This window comes from Leptopilina heterotoma, unplaced genomic scaffold (genome assembly GCF_015476425.1).
Source record: "Leptopilina heterotoma isolate Lh14 unplaced genomic scaffold, ASM1547642v1 Lhet_95, whole genome shotgun sequence".
Lineage (NCBI taxonomy): Eukaryota > Metazoa > Arthropoda > Insecta > Hymenoptera > Figitidae > Leptopilina > Leptopilina heterotoma.
Genome location: NW_025111202.1, coordinates 764,800 through 776,999, shown reverse-complemented (window position 1 = coordinate 776,999; position 12,200 = coordinate 764,800). Strand labels below are relative to the sequence as shown.

General features: G+C 25.0%; 2 protein-coding genes across 7 annotated transcripts in view; one reads left to right on the top strand and one right to left on the bottom strand.

Annotated features, from left to right (window-relative positions):
- The window catches only part of LOC122512228 (rho guanine nucleotide exchange factor 17), a 70,812-nt gene that overhangs the window by 41,355 nt on the left and 17,257 nt on the right, over nt 1–12,200 (top strand). For all 5 annotated transcript variants that reach the window (XM_043627960.1, XM_043627957.1, XM_043627961.1 and 2 more), the window contains exons 9-19: nt 754–831; nt 5,660–5,737; nt 6,253–6,357; nt 6,524–6,640; nt 7,382–7,668; nt 7,755–7,892; nt 7,971–8,065; nt 9,099–9,321; nt 10,074–10,165; nt 11,357–11,624; nt 11,756–11,860. In XM_043627960.1, the coding sequence (XP_043483895.1) occupies nt 754–831; nt 5,660–5,737; nt 6,253–6,357; nt 6,524–6,640; nt 7,382–7,668; nt 7,755–7,892; nt 7,971–8,065; nt 9,099–9,321; nt 10,074–10,165; nt 11,357–11,624; nt 11,756–11,860 (1,586 nt within the window). The remainder of the gene's footprint in view (nt 1–753; nt 832–5,659; nt 5,738–6,252; nt 6,358–6,523; nt 6,641–7,381; nt 7,669–7,754; nt 7,893–7,970; nt 8,066–9,098; nt 9,322–10,073; nt 10,166–11,356; nt 11,625–11,755; nt 11,861–12,200) is intronic.
- The window catches only part of LOC122512238, a 76,560-nt gene that overhangs the window by 50,643 nt on the left and 13,717 nt on the right, over nt 1–12,200 (bottom strand). The window lies entirely within an intron of this gene.

Here is a 12,200-nt window from a genome sequence, read left to right as displayed (position 1 = left end):
TGTGAATTTTAAGTTAAGTAGTTTTATATCAAATAACTATTTGGTTAAAAAAGATTTCGGGAATAAGCATGCGTCTCCATTCGTACTAAGCTAACTCGAATGTCGAATTTTCGACATTCGAACTAGGCGAAAAAATTCGAACAGTTCGGTTCGAATTATTTGGCACAGCTCTAAATTTTATAAACATTGTTTTAAATAATTAATTTTTTCGAAATATATTAAATATTATGAAAATTTTATTTTAAATAATTAAATTCTTGTGTATTACATTATTTGTAAAAATTATTACATTTTTCGAGAAATTCGATTAAAATTGTATTAAAAATAATTGAAATTCTTCTATGAGTTTTATTATTTCTATTAATATTAGTGAACAAATTTTGTTAAGTAATTGATTTTTTCGAAATTTTATGAAAATACTAGAGATTGAAAATAATCGTATTTTAAAGAATTTAATTATATATAATTTATATAATTTTAAAGAATTTAATTATATATAATTTTTGAGAATATTTTTGATTTATAGTATTAGCGAATTTAAAGTAGTGGAAATTCTCAAAAAAAAAACAGAAATAGTAGCTTTTAGTGACTGAACTAAAATTTTATTTTAGTTTAATTTATTTTATTAATGTATTTAAATAAATTGAAAAATAAATAACAAAAATACTTGAATAGTTTCCACATAAAATACTTTATATCATAAAAAAAGGGAGATTTATCATGAATGGTAATATTTGTTTCTTCTTGTTGCAGGATACAAGAACACACGTTGTCGTTGAACTTTATGATACAGAAAGATCTTACGTCGAGGCTCTACAAATACTAGTCAATGTAAGTTTATTGCATAATTCCCGACATTTATATATGAAACATGGAAAAAACATTTCAAAACATATAAAAACCATATGTTAACTGAATTTATTTATTGCAATATAAAAATAATTTTAAATAATTAGAATTTTTTTTAAATCCTCGACAAAAAAAAAGGTTAATTATAAGAATATGTTTCTACTAATTCCAAAGAAGATAGTTTCTCTATCTAAAATTTTAATCTCATTCTCTATACAATATTAAAGTTGTATTCAAGTTTTAATTGCAAGCTAACTTTTAAAGTTTTAAGTAGAAATCACTACGGAAGTCCTCCTGCTTTTCAAATTGCTTTCCTCTTTATCCCAATAAATAATTAATTAACTGTACATTTATACGCTAATAAATAATTTATTGTTGTCTGTTTCATTGATAACTAATTAATAATAAGTTATTAGTTATAATTATTAAAATTAGTTATTATTCAATTTGTTAGAATTAATTGTTGATAGCTAATTAATAAATAATTAGTAATGTTTCACATTACAGGGTTGCCTCAAAAATTTAATTTTGTTTTTCCCTAACTTTTACCTGATTTCCAGAGAGAATTATGACATTTTTCCTGACCCTTAAGAATATTCTGATTATATTATTTTTCCTTGGGAAGTAAGATTTTCAAAAATATCAAATTTAAACCTTTTTGAAATTCTTCGACTCGAAGTGATTGACTTCTTCATGTTTTTATAATAATTAAATATTAAAGATAACCCAGTGATAAAATTATTTTTTTATTTAAGAATATTGTTACTCTAACTTCATCGAAATTATTTTCATCATTTAAATTCAATTAATATTTTCTAGAATTTTTAACTACAATTTTTCTTTAAATTAATTATTAGTTAAAAGTACGAAAAATTTACAATTACAAAGATTTGAATTTAAAAGCTTTTCAAAAATCAATTATTTCTAAAAAATCATGAGCTTTATTTTATAAAATTATTATCCAAAATTTTAACCGAAATTCATTTTGAAATAAATTTTTATTAGAAAATTCTACGAGAATTCAATTATTTAAATACAAAACTAAATAATTCATTGAATAGTTGAATGTTTTTTAGAATTGAATTTTTATGAAGAATTTTAAATTTTATTTTTTCAAAATAATTAATTTCTTTTAAGGAAATTAATTAAAATTTTATAGAAATTTATTGAATTAAAAATTTTATCACAATTTTTGAAAATACCCTTCAAAAGAATTGAATTTTCGTGATGAATTTTGTAATTTATCAAAATAATTGAATTTTGGAAAAGAATTTTATTAAAATTCCTTAAAATAATTGATTTTTTGGAAAGAATTTTGTTGTTTATCAAAATAATTGAATTCTTTTACAGAATTTTATTATTTATAAAAATAATTGCATTCTTGCCAAGAATTTTATATTAACTTATGAAAATAATTGATTTTCTGCAACGAATTTTTATGAAACAAGTTTTACAAGTTTTTTATGAAAATATTTGAATTTTTGCAACGAATTTTATTATTTTATTGAAAAATTGAATGTTTCTTAAAATTGAATTCTTTTGTCAAGTTTTAATAAAATTTTTAAGAACAATTGCATTTTTCGAAAAATTTATTTAACATTGTTTTAAAAATATTTAAAATTCTGCGATGAAATTAATTGAATTCCTAAATAAAATTTTATTATTTATGAAAATAATTGAATGTTTTCGTAGAATTGTATTAACAATTTTTTTGCAATAATTAAATTTTTTAATATATTTTATGAAAATAGTAAATATTGAAAATTATTGAATTGCGAAAAACTATTGAAACTAATTTAAATTTTGCAAAGAATTTTATTTAAATTTTAAAAAATAATTGAATTTTTGGCGAAAGATTTATAAAGATTATTTATAAAGACTATTTATAAAGATAATTGAATTCTTAACGAGATATTCGTTAAAATTTTTAAAAATAATTGAATTTCTTCGAAGAATTTTATTACTTTTGAAAATAATTGAATTCTTGTGATGAATATTGTTATTTATGGAAATAATTGAAAATTTTTTCCAGTACTTTTAATAAAAATTTCTGACTCTTCTTTGATTTCCCTGACCTGTGGCAACCCTGCATTAGTATATATGAATTTTTACTAAAATGTAGTAATTTTTAATTAAAATTTTAGTAAAAAGAATTGAAAATTCTAAAGTAAACAGTAACAAGTTTAAAAAAATTCTGAACGTTCAAGTAAATGACAATATTTTTGTTACTTCATTCAATTTGTATATTTACTTAAAAAATTAATTTCTTAACTAAATTAAAGTGTTTAATTTATTTATATTACATTTTAATTAAATTAGTGAATTTTTAAAAACAAAAAAAATTTCGTTCACTTGAACGTTCAAAACTTTGGGAAATTTTAAAAATCAATTTTAGGGAATGCTTCCAATTACTTATGGATCCTTTAATAAAACTGCATGGTTTTTTTTCAAGTTTGGTATGAAATAATACGCATTTACTGAAAATTGCGCGTAACTGAGATTTTTGTCAACAAGCTCCCTTTATTTACAACAACAAAACAACTATTCCAGTTGAACGAGTAGCGACGTTACTATGATCATACATAAGATTCATTCAATAACTACTCATTTCCTGAAGTTTCTCATTAACCCTGGACGTTAAGTGCAGGACGTACGACAAACCAATATTGATTAATTGCAAATTAATATTCATTTTTGTTTTCAATTTTCGATTACACTTAAATATTGTTTTTCAATTTCGTAAAAAATTTTCTTTTTCATCAAGAAAACACAAAAAAAAATTATACATTCAACAAAAATTTTGTACTCTTTCAATTTTTCAGAAAATTAAATTATTCAAAATTTCCCGTCCCATGTGTTTTTATTTTTAAGTTTTATGATTTCTAATATGAATTCCATGTTTATAACAAGTTCTACTTCAGAAAATTGAAATTTTTTAATTTTATTCTCAAATTTTTAACTTGTAGACATTGTCAAGTGCAATAGCTCAGTGGCTTCACTACTAGACTCGCGAAAGCAGTATAGGGGGACCGAGGTTCGATTCTTGGCGACTGCGGATTTTTTCGTGGACACAAAAAATAGTAAAAAATAATTTAGTTGTCAAGCACTGATGAGTAGATTTAATTTCAAGACTATTAAGTTACACTACAGCAAATAGCCAATCTAGGGCGAGACGTTCTGAGGCCGTAATAAATTTCCATATGGGCAACACATGTTCGTTTATTAAATTTTGAGTGAGATTTATATATAAAAGAAAAACAAAATAAAAGGATGAGATTTAATAAATCAATCTATCGAAATGGAAATACCTGAATGATAAATCTGCGGGAATATAGGCGCCATGTAAATAACAGTGACGTGTTTTGGGCGGACAAGGCGCCAAAGTTGCGGGAGGGGAGACGAAAATGAAATTCAGAAATTCAGTTATACAGTGTGAAAATTTTCGAGAGAGGATATAAACATAAGCATATGAGTAACTGGTATACGTAATGTGACGTTTTATTGTCTCAAGGGAATGGCCATGCGAGCCTTGCATTTCCATTCAAGGGTAACATCTCAGGGGCAGCTGCGACACACATAAACATTTATGGACTTATAAGTGCGAGGACAAAGGATCTTTTTATATTCAGGATCATTGTCTTCATCTTCTATCATGTCCTTGTCGCATTCTTTTTTTCCTACACTATCCAACAAAAGAAAACAACTCTAATAAAACCCTTTAACCTCTCCAATCAATAAATAAAATAAAGAAAACGCACGTAAGTTTGATAATAAAAAAGAGGCAAGAGTAGATATATAACACGAGAGTAGGTAACGGAAAATATGTTAAGAGGAGCGAAACAATTTCCGTAAACATACTCATCCCTCAGGCGCATAATAATCCTTTTTAGTTATGACTCTACACTCAGAAGAAAATTATATATCTGAATCAATCAAAGACACTATTTTGTTGTATAAATCTTATATTTAGTTCAACTAAATTAAATTTAATTTATTTAATTTAAATATTTATTTATCCATTTAAAAAAATATTGTTATTATTAGATTATTAATATAGAACTAACAAATCTGATTGGTTGCTGCAGTAGAATCAACAATTAAGTTTGTGTTCACTGCAATCACCTGAAGTGGTTTTGTTACTACAACAATTCCAAATTGTTGAGACAACAAAAAATTTACTTTATTAGCAAATGAAAATTTCTATTAACAATTAATTTTTTTCCGTGTATTGACTATCGTGTAGCTATCGAAAAATTAAATTTGACTAAAAAAACTTAAATTTTCAAAAAGAATAAAAGTTTAGAAAAAATTCTCAAAACTAAATTTTCTCTTCTTTTATTTTCGTTGATAAAATAAGAGCAGCTGAATTAAAGATTATAAAGAATGGACTCGTTTAACTACAGAGAAATGGGACGTTAAATGAAAAATGATTTGAAAAGTGCATTTCAAGAATATCTATAAAATGCTACTTTATTTTAATTGGTAACAAGAGAAAATGAAATTGGAGATCATTGGGAAAATCTTCGTTTCTAATTGGAAACAAGGGAAAAGAAATTCGAGTTCAATTATTTTTATATTGCTTTTAAATGACTGTGAAATATATTGATCGAAATTTTATATAATAAAGAGTGATAAAAATAAAAATAATAATAAGAAAAATAAAAAAAATTAATATTAGGTAATAAATTATACATAACTTATTGGAATTATTATTATAATTATGATAATGATGGTAATAATAATAATTTTTATTATTATTATTATTATTATTATCATTTTAAATTGGATAATATTTTGAATATTATTGCAGAAATATCTGCAACCACTCAAGAGTCCGGAAAATGCTGGTCTTGTGGATTCAGCGACAGTCGATGAAATATTCTATCAGGTACTTTTTATCTCCTTTATATTCTTTCATCATTATAATTAGTGTATCGTAACTCGATAATATTTATATCAGAGAATATAATTACAAACTTTTTCTACAAATTCTTTTATACAAAACACGCTATTTTTCCCAGTTTTACAATAATCGATTTTTGTTTGTTTGTAATTTTTGGGAGTACCTGTAGAAAAAGCTTTTTTTTCCTCAAAAGAGAAAAAAAAATTTCCATTGTACATTTTTTATATAAAATAAGACACAAAAGAATTTAAACGGATATTTTATCGATTACAAAAATCGAAATAAACTTTCAATACACTTCGAATTTAAAGAGTTTATAGCAGAGATTCTATTTTTAAACTTTATATTTCTATATCTCTGGTATAGAAACTAAAACTGATCAAATAGTCATGAAATGGTGAAACAAAAGTTGATTTTTGAAAAAGAAGAATGGAATTCTATAAAAAGGATTTAAGAAGAAAACTTTTGTGATATAGAGATTATAAATAATTTAATTATAGATTCCAGCAATACTCAGTCACCACGAAGTATTTCTCGAAGAATTACGAAAACGATTGGAAACATGGGAACCTGGACAAACAATAGGAGATGTGTTTCTTGACGTGGTAAGGATATTTCTGACAAATTTTTCTATTTTCATACTTTTACTATTTGTAAAGTCAATTTTACTACAAATGAAGAAAACGTTACTAATTTTTTTTTCAAAAAATAAACTGTCTACTATTTTTGATAGTAATAAATCTCCCAAATTGTCAATTTTTTATTTTCTAGTTTATGAAACCAGTTGTCCTGGAAACCTACACACTATTTCTCGATAATTGGAAATCTGCAAAGACAGCCATTAAAAATACCTGTCATTCAAAACCAGCTTTTGCACGATTTTTAGAGGTGAGACTTTTTTTAAAAAAAGATCATGATCTCTTTAAAAGCATTCATTTTATTCTAATTTGAAAATATTTTATTTAAATTTATTATACCTCGAGAAACAATGTCTATATAATCTGTTAAAACAAAATTGAAAACTGGTTGAGATATAATAATTGTGTTCAATAAATTTCTAATAATTTATTATCTATCTAAAGTTGGCATGTCAAGATTCTCACCCTCCTCCCACTATTCCTCTAACCAAACCCAAAAATGCCCAAGAGCTTCTAGAATTAGCTTTTCATATATGTTTATATTTATTATATATTAAAAACACAAGAGTTGGAAAGTTGGAACTCATTTTATATTGTCGAGGCCATATTTGACAAATGCCAAATTTAGAAAATGATGACCTCAACTTATTTTCACTTCCTTCCAAAAAGTGGTTTATTTTATATAAATAAATAAATCAATCACTAAATAAATACACAAACAAATATATATTTATTTATTTATTTATTTGTGACGCTCTCAAGAAAAGTACCTAAGCAGCAAAAGAATTATTGGTCATGTTTGTATTAGATTTGTCTTGATTAAAGTTTAATTATTAGAAATTGATTTTCTTTCTGCATTTTCATTCAAAAAATTATAAACATAACCTGCTAAAATTTGTTGCTTCTTAGGTACCTTTCTTGGAGAAGCGTGTCACATATATAAACCATATTTAGCTTCTTCTGATCAATAATTATAATTTTATAAATATAGACGATGGAAAGGGAGCATAAAGGGAAACTTGGATTAGATCAATTGCTGATAAAGCCTGTTCAAAAAATTCCACGTTACGAACTTTTAATTCAGAGACTATTGAAACATACCGATTCATCGCATCCGGATTATGAACTTTTGTCAGCGGCTCAAAAAGAAGTTCACGAATTGGTGGTGAAAATTAATTGCACCGAGAGGGAGAGTCTCGAATGGGAACAACAGCAAACGACTTTGAAAGAAGTTCAGGCACTTGTTGAGGGACTCGCGGGAATTGTTGCTAATGATAGGTTTGACTAACTAAATTTCTACTATATTAACAATGTAATAGTAATTAATAATAAATTATTACAAGTCGAAATAACGAATTTTTCAGAGCATTTATTCGACACGATCTGGTGACAATAGCGTCAAATCAAGGAACTCGAAAAGAGAGGGCCCTATTTTTGTTTTCCGATCTTTTAGTTATAACGAGCATCAAACGAAGAAGTGGAACGATAAGAAAGCCATCAACGTGAGTTAATTGGACATATATAAATAATTACATTATTAATTATTTTAATTAGTCCCGATTATTTCATTATGAATACAGAAGTTCGTGTCCAAATAGTCTGGTTGGCCTTTTGGAAGCAAATAAGTACAAAATGCTAATGAGAATTTCATTGGATGATCTCGAAGTGATGAAAGGTAAACGAATTCATCTCATAAAAATTCAGAAAAAAAATTATCATTTAACTCATTTACATAAGGGGTAGGGGGAGAAGAGAATTTACTGCTGGAAAAAAGTAAGAAATAATAATAAATAAAATATAAAAAAATATTAAATAAATAAAAATAAAAATTAAATAAATAAATAATAAAAGTAAAAATAAAAATAATTTTAATAACAATTATTATTATATGATATTTTTTTGTACCAAAAGGGAATTTTAATTTTTTGAAATCTCGTTTATCTTGTAAGTAAATAAATAAATGAAAAATACATTTAATAAAAAATAATACATAAACAACAAAAATAGTAAAAAGGTTAGTCGTAATCAAGGTAATGGATCTAATGGAACTGTAATAGAACTAATAATTAAACTAATTACTAAACCTGAGAAGCTACTGAAACTATAGTCAACTAAAGTTCTTGTAACTAAAGAAGCTTCTGAAATGAACAAAGTTAGTGAAGCTGTTCAAGAATTTACTGTTTCGAAAATCTTCAAATAATTACATTTTGATTAAAGTATTCGATAAATCCATTTAGTAAATTTCTTTTTCCCATTGTGTTTCTACAATTTTCGTTATTTAATTAAAAAAACAATTTATAAATAATAAAAAAAAATCAATTAACACTGCAATTAATCAATTCAAGAATTTAATTAACGAAACAATTAATTAAAAATTTAATAAACATAACAATTAATGAATTTAAGAATTTAATTAACGAAACAATAAATTATAAAATTTAATTATCAAAAAAATTAATGAATCTAGGAATTTAACTAACAAAACAATTAATGATTTAAAAAATTTAATTTACAAAAAAATTAATGAATTAAAGAATTCAATTGATGAATTAAAAAAATTAATGGAAGCAAAAAAGCAAAAATTGAAAACATTCTCGCGAAATTTTATCAATATTTTCTGGATAGATAAATATAAAATTTATCAACAAAAATTTTGTCACGTGCGAAAAAAAATGCGAAGAAATAAAAGGAAAAAAATTGATTTACAGCCAAGGATGAAAATTTACGAAGAATGGCACGTGAGGTGGACCATTTGCGAGAGGATTGCGCGACATTAACTCATCTTCAAGAATTATCGATGTCTTTACATGGATCAAAACAACAATTGGAGGAAATGATAAAAGAATTACTTTGTCAGTCACAGAGACAATTAGCAGAGAGGAATGCGGCACATTCTCAATTGGCATGCCTGGAACTCACTCTTAATACACAGTAAAATAATTAACGTTCAAATTATAATTAGATAATTGACATTCAAATTATAATTAATTAACAGGGATTTCTAACAATTTTCTTTGTCAACATTTTTTCTTATCTTTTATGGCATTTAGCTTCATTATTTTTGGGCTCTTTAAAAACACTTTACGTTTACTTATTTAATAGTCTCCACCCTTTAGCAAAAAATCTAAAATTATCAAAAATTACCAAAAATTTAAAAAACCGAATTTTTTAAAATGGAAAACAGGAAAAATTTAGAAACTTTTTAAAATTCCAGGCTTTTTCCATGATTTCCTGATTCTGTAGGAAGCCTGGTCATGCAAAATAATTTTTTTTTTTTTATTTCCAGGCATAATTTAAATCATTAGGGTTGCCATAATTATTTTCATCATTTCAAATCAATTATTTTTAATAATTTTTTGAATGGAAAAAAAGGAAAATTTTGTTTCAAATTAAATGTTAAATTACTGCTATTTACCGTAAGGCCAAGTTATTTCTTTCATTGTGGATAAATTTGTTTTTTTAATTATTTATTAATTTGTTTATAAACATATCAAAATTTAATTTAATGCTATAGTTTAAAGCTAATATGAGGAAATAAATCGGTGAGCGAATTTATACGCATCAATGAGCGAAATAACTCCGTTTTACGGCGTATATATATTAAGTCACATATAAATTATGAAGATTATACTATTCGAAATTCAAGCAAACAATAAAAAGGAAAAATGGTTGTTTACTTTTAGAGCAGGAGTCGAGAACATTTCAATTATGTTTACGAAGCCGGACAAACGGGCAAGTTGGGAGGAGAGTTTCAATGAAGCCAAGCAAAAATTGGGTAAGCAATTTTTTTTAAATTGAGAAAAATATGCTATATCAGTGCTATTATTGCCAAAAAGAGAAATTTTTTTAAAAGAAAACTGTATATTCAGAGAAATGTGAATTTAAATCACATCACAGCTTTTTTGTTTCTAAACTTTTTTAATAATTTTTCTTATTAACTATTTTTAACTTTGAAATTAATGTATTGAAAATCATCGAATTGTTGCAAAGAATTTTATCAAAAAATTTGATAATAATAGAATTTCTTCGAAAAATTTTTTATTATTTAGGAAACTTTGTTAAAATTTTTGAAAATTCTAATTAAATTCTTTTTGAAGAATTTCTTTGAATTTTTTTAAAATAATGGAGTTTTGTTAATAATTTTAATTAAAAATTTTGAAAATAATTGAATTCTTTTAAAATATTTTATAACGAATTTAAAAGAAATTCAATTCTTTCGAGAAATTTTTTTTGAAGATAATTAAATTTTTGCAAAGATTTTACTATTAAAAAAAAAATAATTAAATTGCTTCGAAGGATTTATTAAAATTCTAGAAAATAAAACTAAAAACACAATTTAAATTATTCTCACAATAACATTTTTTGAATTATAAAAAAGTTTTTGAGGGATAAAATGGATTTATCCACTTGAGAACGCCAAGATTGACACTAGGTGGCGAGAAATATGACTTTAACAACTCAGCAGCCATCTATCGGTGACCTTGGCGTTCGCAGGTGGAGAGTAGCATTTCCATATTGAATCTCAAGATGTTCGTCAATATTTGTAATTCTCTAATTAATTATAATAAAATTTAGAGGATTTGGTAATTAGTATAAATGGATTTCAATTTTTAATCTATTTCAATTTGCGATATTTTTAATGGTCTCTAGTTTTATTCAGTCTTTGAATTAATTTCTTCCCTAAATAAATTCAGTCCGAAGTCTGTAATAAAATACAAATTAAGAGTAGTAACAAAAATAACGTCATTCTTTTGTATATTCAAAACTTTAGGGGCATGAATAGATAAATTATTAAAATTGGTAAAAGGTGGAAAATTGTACAAAAATATAATAATAATAATAATTGTTGAAGAGACAGAAAGGTGAGAATTTGCAAACGCTGCAGTTAAATAACGAACTTTCTTTTTTTGGCAGATACAGAATTCAAATTTCGATAATTGAAGGGAAAAAATCATCCATTTTTCAGCTTTGTCAGCCGATCGAAGACCTTGTCCTGAATTCGTAGGACCTTTGCCAATTCGAAAGACCCGGGCTGGCCTTCAATTTACATGTGCAGCACCCACTTTAGCTAACGAGCAGGGAATAAGGGATGTCTGGGTCTGCAATAGTGACGGTTACGTGGGTCAAGTTTGTGTCTTGAGTCTTAGTCCAGAACCACCACAAGTCACCTCTTGCAATGGTGTTTGCAATGCTAGAATTCTCTGCGTTGCTGGCATTCCCGCCGCTACTTCTGGGTAAATATATATATATATATATATATATATCTACTTTCTTCTAAACTCTTTTTTTACCACAAAAAATTAAATAATTTTCGCGAATGAACAAAAAAACAAATGTTTGATTTTTTATTTTCTATCCTCGTTAGAACGTGTTCCCTACCCAACAACAATACCTTTGTCAATAATAAAAGTGGAATTAGTATCTCAATTCAGGACACGGAAACAAGCAGCGGAAACATTCAACTCGACAGGTTTGTCAATTCCTCTTTTTTATCAATAACAAAAAAAATAGATAAATAAAGGTGGTGCAAAATTTTTCATTTCATAAACTTGAAACTAATTTTTGATATTTTTTCCTCAATAATTTTTTTAATATTAGTATTTACTTTGTGATGTCTAATTATCCCATAAGAATAATTAGATTGTATAAATATAATTTATGTTAATTTAAAAAGCGAAGAATATAAAAATAACTGATTTTTATTTATCACGAATTTCTATTAAACAAAAATCTATTCTAGGTTACAGAATTTATAAGTTGCAGCACTACTATTTAATATAATTTAAAATTGACAGAATTTTTGTATAATG